Here is a 15,481-nt window from a genome sequence, read left to right as displayed (position 1 = left end):
GGTGACGGAGTAGAGGAGATGAGAGATGAGGACAGGAAAATAGGAGAGGAAAAGAGAAGAGGAGAGGTGAGGGAGTAGAGGATAGATGAGGAGAGGAAAGGAAAATAGGAGCGGAGAGCAGCGGAGAGGAGAGGAGAGCAGCGGAGAGGAGAGCCTCTAGTGGTGGACATGTGCAACCGTGAGATAAGGTCGGGGCGAGGACATACAGCATGGCACAGCACTGCTCCATCACATTAATCTTTTAGACCTGCACTGCTGAGGGCACTGTGTGTGTGTGTGTTTGTGTGTTTTGGGGGGGGGGGGGGGGTAGAGCTGGTGAGCAGCTTATCCCTTTTCCCTTCTCCAGCATCTGTTTTCCCACTCTGTCCCACCCACACACTCTCTCTCTCTCCTAAAGTGTCACATACCTACATCCATTGCTGTTGTCATCTCGATAAACTCCTTTGATACCTGTTCACACCATGTATGTCCCCATGTCCTCCACCTACACACACACACACACACACACACACACTGCATTCTCGTTCTTATCCTCCATTTTCTTTTCTCTCTATCACTTTCTCCTTCTTTGTCTCATCATCCCCCATATTTCTCTCTCTCTCTCTCTCTCTCTCTCTCTCCATTGTGCTACCAGGTGAGTGAGAATCTGATGAGTCTGTACCTGGACGAGTACGAGGAGATCCCGTGGGACGCACTCAAGTACCTGATCGCCGGGGTCAACTACGGAGGTCACGTGACCGACGACTGGGACCGCCGCCTGCTCACCACCTACATCAATGACTACTTCTGCGAGGGCACCGTCAACACACCCTTCTTCAAGTGAGTGAAACACACACACACACACACACACACGGATGCATGCACACACACACACACACACACACACACACACACACACACACACACGGATGCATGCACACACACACATGGATGCATGCACACACACACAACCACGCACACACACAGATACATGCACACACTCACGATTGCATCAGCAACTAATTATGTTTGGGTAAGGCACAGACATCCATCTCCACACACACACAAATACACTCACATTGAAGAGATCCTTTTGACAAGGGTCATATGGTCAGTTGCCATGGTCATAACATAATCCTGTATTATGAGCTCATCATTTGCAAAAATGTGCTCAAACACGCAACCACAGAATACCTATATATGATATATGATCATGCTCACTTCAGAACAGGTGATAACGGCCACCACAACAGAAACGTGCATGCACACACCCACACACACACACACACACACACACACATACACGCACGCACATGCACACAAATCATCCACTGTCACATACATAGAAACCATATTTGCCAGCCTGTTCTCCTTTTATGTATTCTGAATGGCACAAGCTCCACCATGTGGCCAACTCTATTTACACTCTATGGAACCCCCCCCCCCCACCCCCCAAAAAGTACACTCACACACGCACACATACGCTGAGAGATGTGCATGTGTGCAATCCTCCCTGTACATATTCAGCGATCCTCCTGGTCCTTGAGTAGCTCTGATTCGCCCGTCTCCCTCTCCGCCACTTGCGCTGTCACTCCCCCGTCACGAGAGATCGCAGAGAGAAAGCTCTTCATCTCTGTGACGCTGTCCCTCCTGGTGATGGCGCACCACTGCCACCTGGTGGTCGGTCAGTGGAACTACAGACCATACCGCCACCATTGCTTGGTCAAGTCAACTCAATACGTTTTTTGTCAGTCTTATGCATTATAGATTTGCCTAAATAATACAACAGGTGAAGTTGACTGAAAGTGCATGCACACACACAAATAAAATACAAATATTTGCACAGGAACATAAATAATTGGTTTTTCTACACAAACAAATCTGACTTTTTAAAATATACAGATGGGTTGCTTTCGTTTTCTGTCCAATTTCAGCACACTGGCTTCAGGTCTGTGTGTCTGTGTGTGTGTGTGTGTGTGTGTGTGTGTGTGTGTGTCTTTGAGCTCCACCTCTGCTTTTTATATTGTTGCTGCAAATCATAGGGTAGGACAACTATACCACTGATTCCAGTTTTTTTTTTTTTTTTTCTTTTTTTTAAAGAAAGAAAAAAGAAACATATTTAAAGGTTCATATAGTACTGGCCACCACCAGATGTGTTGTTTTAACATTATGATGAAAGTAAATACATTTCAACGAAACATGTAATGTGACCTTTGCCAGTACTGTACATTTGCAAATTCCCCTAATGACATTTTAGTAAAGAAGATGTACTCTCACACTGTGTGTGTGTGTGTGTGTGTGTGTGTGTGTGTGTGTGTGTGTCTGTCAGTCTAGCACCTAACATGACATGCAAGTCAAAGAAGCAGAGTAGCAGAGAGTTCTGCTTGTTAAACTAACATGAGCACCTGTCAGAGCTGCCATTGGTCATGTAAGCTCATGCTTTGCATTTTCTGGTGTGTGTATCTGTGTAAAGATTTTAATGTAAATGTTCCATGTGTATGTTAATACATACAGTATGTGTGTGTGTTTGTGTAGTAGTGTGTGCGTTGTGTGTTTATGAGTGCATTTTTAGCAGAATCAGAATGAGCTTTTATTCACCACCTATGTTCACACATACAAGGAATTTGGTTGCAGCCATTGATGTCACTCTGGACAATATGTAGACAGACACATCTGTACAGGCATATTAAAGGGACACGCCAACTTTTGGGAAATCAGTTTATTATTAGTTCCCCAGAGTAAGATAACGAATGCATATCCTTCTCTTCTCTGTGTGTGCAATAACCCAGTCTAACGCCTTTAGCCTAGCTTAGCATAATGCACTGGAAGTGGGTTAGACCAGTTAGCCTAATGCTAACTCACAGCTAAAAGATGCGTTGAGCTGAGAGAGGTTAAAGGAGAAAATGTCAGGGATAATAGAGTTAAACGCTGCACAAACAGGGTTCATATGTATGACGTGTGTGTGTGTGTGTGTGTGTGTGTGTGTGTGTGTGTGTGTGCGTGCGTGCACATGTATGCACATATGTAGGTGTGTGTGTCAGAGCAAGTGAGCGGAGCGCGAGCGAGCAAGGAGCGTAGCGGATGGAATTTTGTTGGATCGCGGAGCGCTTTTTAATTTAGAGGCCGGAGTGGCCGTTCTGTTCCGCTCCAGTTTCGCTCCGATACCGCTCCGATACCGTTCCGATACCGCTCACACCACAAGTCTGAGGCATGCCCAAATCCAACCAGAATTCATGTCTTCCTAATGAAACCAAGATCGTTAAATTTCAAAGATATTGGCCATAGTAAGTTCGTTGATGGGGATGGAGTCGCTAAATATTTTAGAAAGGAAACTGAAAATCATAGGGCCTACAAGCTTACTATTTCTACCAAACAACTAGATACTAACAATGTATAGCAAGAACAACCATGTGGTGACACTGTTCTAATGAGTAAAGATTCATTTTGAAATTTAAGAAGACACATTTCGCAGAAACATGAGTGTGCTACGGAGAGCAAAGAAAAATGTGAGCAATTTGAATATTCTTCATATCAAGTAAGGCTGAAGTAAAACTACATAAGCCTGTATTCTTTAGGCAATTAATCCCACTGATCCCTTTAGTTTTAGGCTTATGTGTACTGTATTGACGTTGCCACTTATGTGTACTGTAGCTTGTTCGTTGTTGCACTATTGGTGTTGCACTATCGATAGATAGATAGATAGTCTTTATTGTCATTGACACTTTTTGCAAAGGTACAACGAGATTGAAAGTCCTGTCAACTTATGAGGTATGCATAAGAACAATAAATAGTTTTTAAAAAATGCACATACAGTATATAGACACATATAAACATATACTGCACTGGACTGAACAGAAATGGTTCTGTACAGATTTCACTGGTAAAAAAACATTACTCCACAATAGAATTTGCAGAGTGGGTTAGGGCCAATAACAGACTATTTCAAATTTGAAGAGTTAAGGGCCATGATTGCCTTTGGATATAAACTATTTTTTTTCAACGGTTTGTCCTGGTTTTCATTGTTCTGTATCTCCTACCTGATGGCAAGAGCTGAAAGTGATCACTTAAGGTAATGAAACAAGGAGGCGCACACAAGGCTTGTGTGGAAAAATGTGTATCGTAGCCGAAAAGTTACAAAAGCACGTGTGTGTGTGTTTACATTATGCCCACTGACATTGAAAATGGACTAGGTCCGAAACGTCTGTTGCTCCAGTTTTAGCCTCTGACTTCTTTTGTAACTTTTCGGCTACAATACACATTTTTCCACACAAGCCTTGTGTGTGCCTCCTTGTTTCATTACCTTAAGTGATCACTACTTTTTGGGAGCGGACGCACCAAGCAATACACAGGTCAAAAGTGTAGGCGCAGACGCCGACCCTGCTGGTTTTTCCTTTAAGAGCTGAAAGTGACAATGACCTGGGTGTGAAAGGTCCTTTGAAATGTCTATTGCCTTCTTGCGGCATCTGGAGGCGTAGATCTCTTCCAGCGTGAGGAGGGGGCAGCCTATGGTCTTCTCTGCTGCCCTGACGACCCTGTGAAGCGCCTTCCTCTCTGAGGATGTGCAGCTACCGTACCAAACACGCAGTCCATACGTGAGCACACACTCTATGGAGCAGTGATAGAAGGCGAGAAGCAGATTCTGGGGTAGACCGCTCTCCCTGAGAGTTCTCAGAAAGTACAGTCTCTGCTGCGCCTTCTTCAGTAGCTCCTTGGTGTTGGCGCACCATGTCAGGTCGTCCTCCAGCTCAATTCCCAGAAACCTGAACACCGGAACCCTCTCCATACAGGCCCCGCCGATGAAGAGTGGTTGAATGTCAGACTTGTTCTTTCTAAAGTCAATGACCAGCTCCTTTGTTTTTGTGGTGTTGAGGAGCAGGTTGTTGACTGAGCACCACTCTGCCAGCCGCTCCACCTCGTCCCTGTATGCTAGCTCGCCCACCTCGACTGAGATGAGTCCAACTAACGCCGTGTCATCTGCGAACCTGATCTATCGGTGTTGCATTATCTTTTAAAATAAATGTTCTATGAGTGAAATTGCCGTTGCTCTTAGTTCTTTGGGATTTAAGTTTTCTAAGGTGAAAATTCGGCTTGTAGATTATTTCTCCCTCCTTTAAATAGAGTGAGCATGGAGTGATTTCACTGGAGCGGGAGGATTTTTAAATGGAGCGGGAAATTGAGCGGAGCGGCCTGACGTGAATTTGAGCGGAGGAGCGGCTGAGTGAACAGCCACCTGAGTGAGGAGCGGGATATTCGCACCGCTCAGCTCCGCTCACTAGCTCTGGTGTGTGTGCATGAGTCTGCATACATGCACATGTGTGTGTGTGTGTTTACATTATGCCCACTGAACTCTCTCCCTTGGCGGCTGCCTCCAGGCTCTCGTCCCTGACGGCCTACTACGTCCCCAAGGACGGACCGCAGGCGTCCTACCGCGAGTACATCAGCCTGCTGCCGGCTGTGGAGCACCCCGAGGTGTTCGGACAGCACCCCAACGCAGACATCGCCAGCCAGATCGCCGAGACACGCACCCTCTTCGACACACTGCTGTCCCTGCAGCCGCAGGTCACCAGCACTGCATCCACTGGGGCTGGGCCCAGCAGAGAGGACAAGGTGTGTGTGCGTGTGTGTGTATGTGTGTGTGTGTGTGTGTGTGTGTGTGTGTGCGTGTGTGTGCGTGTGTGTGCGCGTGTGTGTGCGTGCGTGTGTGTGTGTGTGTGCGTGCGTGCGTGTGTGTGTGTGTGTGTGTGTGTGCGTCTTTCGACACGCTCCTGTCCCTGCAGTGTCCAGATCAACAGTGCAGCCACCACTGGGGCTGGACCCAGCAAAGTGTTTGTGTTACTGTCTGTGTATTTCTGTGTGCACTTGTGTGTGTGTGTGCAAGTTTGGTGTGGATAGATGTTTGCATGTGTAAGTGTGAGTGTGCTGGCCGGTTTTGAAGAAAAAGGTCTGCATGTGTCAGTCTGCATGCTTGTTGACAGGTGAGTGGTTGGATCAGGTTTCTAGAGAACCTTAAATATTCATTTTTGCCTCTGTTTTTGGTGCGTTTGTTTATTTGACTGTCTTTGTTGGAAGGGTTACAGGCTTTTATTAAACTTGGTGGATGGATGTAGCATTGGTGAAGGAGGAACGCATACAATTTTATAAAGGGCCCAAATCTCAGGCCATTCATCATGTGTCACTTTTGTAAACAGTGCAAGACTGGCCTTCTGCTTGGAAAATGTTGATGATCACACATTGCGTATTGATATGAAAAAGGTATCAGTAATGTGTGTGTCTGTGTGTGTGTGTGTGTGTGTGTGTGTGTGTGTGTGTGTGTGTGTGTCTGTGTGTGTGTCTGTGTGTGTGTCTGTGTGTGTGCGTGCGTGCGTGTGTGTGTGTGTGTGTGTGTGTGTGTGTGTGTGTGTGCGTGTGTGCACGTGTGTGTGTGTGTGTGTGCATGTGTATATGTGTGTGTAGGTGTTGGAGCTCTCGGCTGACGTGCTTCAGAAGATCCCTCCTCTATTGGACTATGAGGGCACCAGACAGCTCCTGCAGGAAGACCCCTCGCCCCTCAACGTGGTCCTCCTGCAGGAGATCCAGAGATACAACGCCCTGCTGCACACCATCAGGTACACACAAGTGTGTGTGTGTGTGTGTGTGTGTGTGTGTGTGTGTGTGTGTGTGTGCTAATGATCTTCCAGACTAATCTTGGTTTGCACTGCCCTGCTACTTACCACCAGGTATGTGTGTGTATGGGTGGGTATGTGTGTGTGTTAATGATTGTTCAGACTAATTTTAGTTTAGACTGCCCAAATCATCCATTTGTATTCAGTGTTTGTGCATTAATGTGTGCAGAACCTCTTTGATTGAGCTGGAGAAAGGCATTAAGGGACTGGTGGTGATGTCCAGTAGCTTAGAGGAGACCTTTAACTACATCTACGATGCCAGAGTTCCGCCTCTGTGGGAGAAGGTAGGACACACACACACACACACACACTAGCACACACATTCTCTCTTGTTACTGTCATGACAGGGAACAAAAGTATGTGGGAGGAGACTAGAGTCCAATACACAAACAGGACTCTCTCTCACACACACACACACACACACACACATACACACACACACACACACACACACACACACGCACACACGCACGCACGCACGCACACACACACACACACACTCACTCACCCTGACCCTTTCAAGCTGTTCTGGAAGGGCTCCAGCTGTCCTCCTGCAGTCCAGAGGCATTCATTAGCCCCACTGCAGTGGGCATCATGTCAGAAGGGCAGCACACACGCACACACAGACTTGCTCACGTACAATCAAAATACTTCCATCGCCATACACAGGCGCAAACGCACACCACACAAATACACACACACCCTCACACTTTCTCTAGCTCTAACTCTTACAGATGTAGTGTATATGGCTATTACACCCCCAATAAGAGAGCTTTATTAATGTGAGGTGTGTATTGTTCCTGCCATCTATTCCATGTTGTAGGTTATCTGTGTGTGTGGGGGGGGGGGGGTGTGTGCAGCTGCAAGTGTGTGTGTGTGTGTGTGTGTGTGTTTGTGGAGCCGGTCTCTAGGTAATTGCACTGTAATGAGCAGAGTAAAGGGACTCCAGATTTGCCCTACCTCCTAAGTATAGAGGCCATTAGAGAGAAGAGAGAGGGAGAGGGAGAAGAGAGAGGGAGAACCTTGGTCGTCATCTCTTTTTTATCAGATGAGTGGAAGGCCACAACTAAGGGCTCTGCTCCAGATGCTCTCTCTCTCTCTCTCTCTCTCTCTCTCTCTCTTCTCTCTCTCATTTCATCTCTGAAGGACAAATGGCCTCTCCTGACAGGGCTGCTCATTGGCTGTCCTCGCTGCTCTGCTCTGCTCTGCTCTCCTCTCTCCTGGCCCATTGACACCACTCGTCCTCCCCGCTGCCTCGTGACTCACTCACTCACTCCCTTCCTCACCTTCTCACTTTCCCACTTTCTCTCCTCTCTCCTTCCTCTTCTTCTTCTCTCTCTTTCCCTCTCTCCCTCTCTCTCTCTCCCTCAGTCTCACTCTCTCATGTTTCTCTTGCATTCCCTTGTATTCTCTCTCTCTCCCTCCCACTCTGTCTCTCTCTATCTCTCTCTCTGCACCCAATGTCATCTTTCTCTTTCATTCCCTCTCCCTCTCTTCCTCCCTCCCTCCTTTTTTCTCTCTCCCTCTCCCTCGTTACCCTCATCCTTTCTGCCTCTCTCTCCTCCGGCGGCCCACTCTGTTCCCCATCTCTCTCCTGGTCCATTATGTATTATGACCCGGCACCCGCCTCTGTTGCCCACTCCAGATCGGTCACCCTGACACTGGACACATAATGGGCTCTGGAGTCCCCGCTGTCTATTCAGAAGAGTAAGCGCTGTGGGTTTGCTGCTGCTGCTGCTGCTGCTGTTATCGTTGTTCCCTGAAGATCAAAAACGATACGTTTTCACTTTCACTTTCTCCTCTGTATCCTACAGCACACGATAGTGGATGGGCATGTCAGTGACCCGACAGTTAACACACACACACACACACACACACACACACACACACACACACATATGTGTGTGTGTGTGTGTGTGTGTGTGACTGAGTGTTGGATAGCAGGTGAATCACCTGCATTCCAACACTCAGTCACACACACACATACACACAGATGCATTGCTCCAACGGGCATGAGACTGACAATGAGAAATGTTGACCATCAGTGCTGTTCTCTGCGGAAGTGTAAATATGTGTTAGTCTCTTGCTGCGACATAAACCCCATGCGCCGCATGGAATCCACCGGGGCCGTTTGTGATTGGACCCCTGCCTCTTTGTCAGCGTGGGCTTTTGAAATGCTAATTCACCCACACAGATGTTTTTAAATACGCTCCAAACCGTGCCCTTTGAACATCAAAAATCACTGAAAGCTCATAATTGTTTTCTGTGCTTTGCACTTACATGCCAAACCAGCCTGTGGTGGCAAAGGCAACTCGGTCAATTTTTTTTTTTTTTTTTTTTTTTTTTTTTTAAAGAAGTGCTACAAAGAGGAGGTTGGAAGTTCAGAAAATGCAGACTTTTTTAAAGCAGTATTATTGTTATCGCCTTTTGAAAATGGGGGTAAATTATTATTTTTTTTAAATATTCTGTGCAGAATTTGAGTCCATTTTTGCATTGCATTAATGCTGTTTGAAGAGGTGCACACAGTGCACACACCTTCTAGTCAGTGCTGTGAAGATGGCACTCATGATATGTGTAACTGAAGAGTTCAGATGCAAAACCCTCTAAATCCGTCTGCCCCTTTGAACACTTTGAACGCTGTTTTCGGAAGCTTTGGCCCAGAGTGCCAGCAATCTAGATCATTATTGACGTAGTGACGTTTTGTAGAGCCACAGCGTATTCTATGTTATAGCTATGGACACATACTATGGCTCGTTTGAAAGGTGAGACTTTAAGCTCTGTGGGTACAAACCGTTTATTCCTACATGCCTCTGTTCCTGAAAAATGCCAAGCTAAACAGTGGCTAGTTTTAATCAAAATCCCTGTTTTTTTTTAGAAATGGAGATATAGCGTTCAACTTTTTCATTTTCCCCTTCAGCACCTGAGAAGTATTGCCTGTAAAGTTTCCGGGAAGTGACCTAGCGAGACCTGGCGAGACTGCCACCTAGTGATAAACCCACGAAAATAAATGGCCTGGTTTTGACCTGACGTGCATGCATCACTGATTCGACCCAAAGCGGTAACCATCAAAAGCCGAGTTATGATAAAATGTCCAAATAAAATGTCCAGCTTGTGCGTTTTCATGAGTTTTCGATCGTCATCTATTTCAATTCTATTCATCGTAGAGTTCCCAAAATCGCACATACGTAAGTTGTGTTAGAGTGTCTATTTTCGTAATTAAAAAAAAGAGCTAAAAACGCAATATTGCATTTTTGGCACTCAAAGTGTAAAATGAGCATTTTTTTTTTTATCAAGCTCTTATAGGTTTTTGCCTACAAATCAATATTTCAGACGAGGAAGAGAGTGGTATTTAGCGGGTTTTGAAGCAAAATTATTTGATTAACGTATACTATGTGTGGAGAGCATTCACTCACCATCGTTATCTCCTTTTTGACGGAGGTGGCGTTTGCATCTGAACTCTTCAACTATTTCCCTAACTAATTCTGGCTCTTTGCATAGCCCTTCACCGCAGGTTTTCCTTCCATATCAAGAGGCCCTGCCACACTATATCTCACCAACCCAATGGATGAACTGGTCACATTTTACTTAGATGGTCTCCTATAAACTAGACTCTACTATCTAATCCCCTTGGTTTATTAATAAACTATGTGTTGACACTCGGTTAACAATAATTTAGGGTTAAGGGAATGGGTTTGGTTTCATTTGGTAAAGGAAGGTGAAGTTATTGTTCAACCATTTCAATGACTGAACTTGAATTTAAGCAAACTATCAGTGAAGTCTATGTAGGCAGGCAATTCAAGTCAAGTGTTAGCCATGAGCCCAGTCAGGTGTAATGTGCCTGTCATGGGGCAGGCGGATGGGCTCCTGTAGTCAAATGCCACCCATGTCCTTGGCCCTCGAGGGCTTTGCATTCTGTTTGTGGAATGCTGCTAACACGCCCGCTGTGCTGCACTGTGTTGGGCGATAGCTCCATTTGTGTTGTGTCGAGCCCTGTGCTTTTAGCCTCTCAGTAATGATGAGGATTTACACTCGGTGTGAGACGCGTTGCTGTGGCCGCCACTATCAGTGGGATGGTGTGGTGGTGCTATCGGGGCATCTGGGGCACTTCTAAATGGAACACCTGAGGGTTGTGAGTTTGATCCCAGTTGCTGCCACCAGAGTGCCCTTGAGCAAGACACTTAACCCTGCGTTGCTCCTGGGGGGCTGGCCCTGTACTAAACTCACTGCCACTCTGGATAGGAGCATCAGCTAAAGCACAGATAATGTAATGTGAAGTAAGGGATAACGTAAAGCACAGATAATGTAATGTGAAGTAAGGGATAACGGCCGCCGAGGTGTCCTGTTATACGGAATTAATGGACGAGGGCGAGAGGCAAAGAACTCCCCGACGCGCAATGGAGGAGTTGCCTCCGCCCAAGTCCATTAATTCCGTCTAACAGGATACCTCGAAGGCCGTTATCCTGCTTATCACCTGGTTGCCACTATAGGCAATAGGCATGCCTTTATAGCACGCAAAGGAAACACGCGGTTCCGTTTAAAAAGAGGCCGACTTCTTGTACAACTGTGAAAAATACGCCCCTTGCGGTTCGTACCCACATGCAGGATGAGCGGCTAGGACTCATTGAGGTGAAGTGATGATGGGGTGAAGACACAGCAAGCAGACGTGGATTTTGGTGGAGAGTACAGATTTATTTACAGTGCGAAAACAGTGCAAACAAAAAGACTTGACTAAACAAAACAAAATTCAACCAACCAGTTTCTTACTTCCAATTGCGCGATGAATTCAGCAGTTCATCTACAACCTCACTCCTCAGACTCTCCCACAAGACTCTCCCTCAGGCAGAAAAGCCTTGCTTTAAATAAAGCCAACCAATTATGGGCCAATTGGTTAATACCACTATGATTGAGGGGTGGGGGTTACCCAGCTCCCATACAAACAGACGTGCACAATACATACATTGATTAACCTAAACATACATTGGAAACATAACTTAACACAGATCACTACTAACTAAATATTCATAATTAAATAATAACACTACAATACATACAGTTATTTAAAATGGGGATGAAAGCACCCCGCACAATCAACACATTTCCCAATCCCCATTCCCAACCAGGGAACACGTGACCCAATTGCAGGGAGTGAAAATGTGCATGCGAGAGTGTTTCAGTATTTGTAGGTGTAGGAGAAATAGTCAGTCTAAATGTTCTGGAAAGGGTCAGGCAGTTTGGGGAAAAGGAGAGACTCCCTTTTCACAACAACTTTCTTTGGCCCTATAACAGTGATAGCATTGGCAGTTATCTTGTTGATTCCATTGTTGCGAAGCCTGCTTCCAGGCTCAACCGTCGTCCTACTATGGTTATTATATTCACCATTCATAAGCATTGATATGGAACGGTGATTAAACTTTTTTTTACCAGATCTACTTCATAGGTGTCCCGTTATTCAGAATTAATAGCCACCACGCCAGCCAATCAGAAAAGAGTATTTTTTTCTCTCCGGGTGATAAAAGATGAATAACGTCTATCCACACGGATGACTCTGCCCACCTCATTTGTCAGTGCCTGCACAGCACAGCAGACTTGCACTCCCTCTTTCCTTCAAGAGAGCTGTTCACCTTGGAAATAGATCATCTCCCATGGCTAATGAAATACATTCACCACATTCAGTATGTTAAGATCAGTCTCCCATAATGATTTATCTCTCTCTCTCTCTCTCTCTCTCTCTCTCTCTCTCTCTCTCTCTCTCTCTCTCTATCTCTATCTCTATCTCTCTCTCTCTCTCTCTCTCTCTCTCTCTCTCTATCTCTCTCTTTCTCAATTTAATTAAATTCTATAAACTTTATGGGCATGACCATAGAACTAGTGTTGCCTGAGAACATAGAGTATAGAAATACAGAAAACATGAAAGTATCTCTCTCTCTCTCTCTCTCTCTCTGTCTCTCTCTCTCTTTCTCTCTCTCTCTCTCTCTCTGTCTCTCTCACCCCTCTCCCTCCGTAGACGTACCCGTCTCTGAAGCCGCTGGCGTCGTGGACGCGGGACCTGTGCCAGCGCGTGGAGCAGTTTGCCCGCTGGGCGGAGACGGCACACCCGCCCGTCCTCTTCTGGCTGTCCAGCTTCACCTTCCCCACCGGGTTCCTCACCGCTGTGCTCCAGAACTCAGCCAGGCAGCAAAACGTGAGGATAAAACACACACACACACACACACACACACACACACACACACACGTCCACACACTCTGGCCTCCACGCTGGATCATGAGGAGGTTGCTACTGGATATGGGCTTGACAACCTCTTGATCACCTGCTGCATGAGCGAGTTGAGGTCGTGGAGCCGTTCATTGAGCCGAGTGCTCTGCCTTGCCAGTGCGCGTTGAAACAAACTTGTTGAATCAACATGCCCTCACGTGGTGTGAATCCTACACGCATGTTTATTGTTCGTTCAGATACGAGCTCATTTACATAATGTCCGCCGAAAATACTTGGAGGGGAGTAGTGTAAGAGCCACCTAAGTTTGGAGTTCCAAATGTCAGGATATGTTGTTCAGATATGCGGCCCAACGTCTTGATATGCACAGAACATGCAAACTTACACGTAGGTCTGAAACCAGCTACTGTAAAGTATTAACACACTCTTTCTATCCTCACAGGTGTCTATTGACACACTCTCCTGGGAGTTTATTGTGTCCACGGTGGATGACAACAACCTCCTCTACCCACCCAAGGTGAGTTTGGGATTGGATGGAAGTTCAAAAAGACACGCGCATCAAGACATACGTAGTAGGTGCTGGACAGAAATGGAAGTCCGCTCTCTAGATGCTTCCCCTCAGACTAATTTAATTGTATCTAAAAATAATGAATGCTGACCAATCAGTGTTTCGCCGCACCTGTAAAGGGACATGAGCATTTCTGAGTATTTATGCTTACGTCTATTTTATAATGTTCATCAGATGTGTGGTGTGCAGAAAGCAGAAATCATGTAGCCAAGTCCATTATCAGCAGTGGCAGCACTGCAGGGTACATTTTACACACCAAAATGAAACAGCTCCTCCACACTCACACACTTAGGTGTCAAGGAGTAGAGAGAGAGAGAGAGAGAGAGAGAGAGAGAGAGAGAGAGAGAGAGAGAGACAGTTGGATTCAGCTCCATCTTTCTCAGGCCTGGTGTGAGCGAACGGATGTTTGTTATCTCAAGAGTGCGACAGTTGTTGCACATGAGACGGGGTGACACTGTCAGGCTTCTGTTCTGTTTCTGTCCGCATTAAGCTCCGCCTGTTGGTCAGTGTTGTGACCTATACGTATGCCAACACTGGAAAGCATTGTCCAGTGTGGGTGGCATCTGTTCTCTGTTATGATTTTTATGATTTCAATACATTTCTTTTGCTGTAATGGCACACACCAAATATTGTAAAAGGAGTACACACATAAAATGCACACAAAAACGATAAAAAAAAGATGCTTATACACAAAAACGATAAAAAAAAGGTGCTTATACACAAAATACAATGCCACAATAGTTTAAAATCATTTAAAATCTCTTTGGATTGTCTTGATATATTGTGCGCTACAGAGAGCTATGGACTTACACAGTATCAGAGTGTGCAGTGAGGTATTGAGTAGGATGGAAATTGGTGCGACACCTGGATGGCTTTTTATTACATGAAGAGAACTTTGTCTATGAGAGCAAAGTAAATGTGTTGTTTAAGCAATGGGGGAGATCACAGGTATTTTTCATCATATGCCAGACATGTGTCACAGGGTCCCTGTGAGGTCTGACTCATTCAAACACACCCACCCCTCTCTCTCTCTCTCACTCTCAAAAACATCCAAATTTCCCTCAATCAGATGTGTGAGCATGTGAAAGTATGGCAAAGGTTTGATAAAGGAGTGTCAGGCCTCCCTCTCTCACTTTCTCAACTTCCTTTTCATCTCTTCTGCATCTCTTTCTTTCCCTCTCTCTGTCACTCAAGTCTTTCTCTTCTCCCCACCTCTGTCTCTTCCCCTCTCACCATCTTTATCTCTTTCTCACTCTCACACCATTTCTCTCCCCTTCTTTTTATTAATTCAGATCCACTCCAAGACACTCTACTGAAATTACTGCTCATATGCTGTGCTGCCAAAGCTTTAATTGTTATTCTAACGTGTGTGTGTGTGTGTGTGTGTGTGTGTATGTATTATGTGTGTGTCTTTGTGTGTGTGTGTGTGTGTGTATGTGTGTGTGTGTGTGTGTGTGTGTGTGTCTGTCTGTCTGTCTCTCTGTGTGTGTGTGTGGGTATGTATGTGTGTGTGTGTGTCTGTGTGTGTGTGTCTGTGTGTGTGTGTGTGTGTGTGTGTGAGAATCTGTCTGTGTGTGTCTGTGTCTGTGTGGGTGTGTGTGTGTGTGTGTGTGTCTGTGTGTGTGTATGTGTGTGTGTGTGTGTAGGACGGGGTGTTTATCCGGGGGTTGTTTCTGGAGGGGGCTGGCTGGGATAAGAAGAACTCGTGCTTGGTGGAGGCCAAGCCCATGCAGCTGGTCTGCCCAATGCCCACCATCCACTTCAGACCCGTGGAGAACCGCAAGAAGATCGCCAAGAGTGAGCGCACACACACACACACACACACACACACACACAACTCTCTCTCTCTCTCCCTCTCTCTTTCCGCCTCTCTCTCTTTCCCCCTCTCTCTCACTGTCTTTTGCTTTTTCTCTCTCCCTCATTATCTGCCCACTAGGGGTGGGCGATATATATCGTCTGCGATAATATCGTGATTGTTGTTTTAACGATGTGCAAATTGACATTATCGAGTATTTAAATTACTTATGGGGAAAAAAACACTCGAAATCACACACTGAAGAC

At 45.9% G+C, this 15,481-nt stretch overlaps 1 protein-coding gene across 1 annotated transcript in view; it reads left to right on the top strand.

Moving 5' to 3' along the window:
* Nucleotides 1-15,481, top strand: part of dnah2 (dynein, axonemal, heavy chain 2) — a 225,651-nt gene that overhangs the window by 207,096 nt on the left and 3,074 nt on the right. The window contains 7 exon segments of the mRNA XM_042069618.1: nt 635-819; nt 5,352-5,586; nt 6,433-6,584; nt 6,811-6,925; nt 12,646-12,822; nt 13,295-13,369; nt 15,067-15,217. Of these exon segments, the coding sequence (XP_041925552.1) occupies nt 635-819; nt 5,352-5,586; nt 6,433-6,584; nt 6,811-6,925; nt 12,646-12,822; nt 13,295-13,369; nt 15,067-15,217 (1,090 nt within the window).

This window comes from Alosa sapidissima, chromosome 18 (genome assembly GCF_018492685.1).
Source record: "Alosa sapidissima isolate fAloSap1 chromosome 18, fAloSap1.pri, whole genome shotgun sequence".
In the NCBI taxonomy this organism is placed as follows: Eukaryota; Metazoa; Chordata; class Actinopteri; order Clupeiformes; family Clupeidae; genus Alosa; species Alosa sapidissima.
The sequence above is the reverse complement of the archived record's forward strand: the minus strand, read 5'-3'. Positions and strand labels throughout refer to the sequence as shown.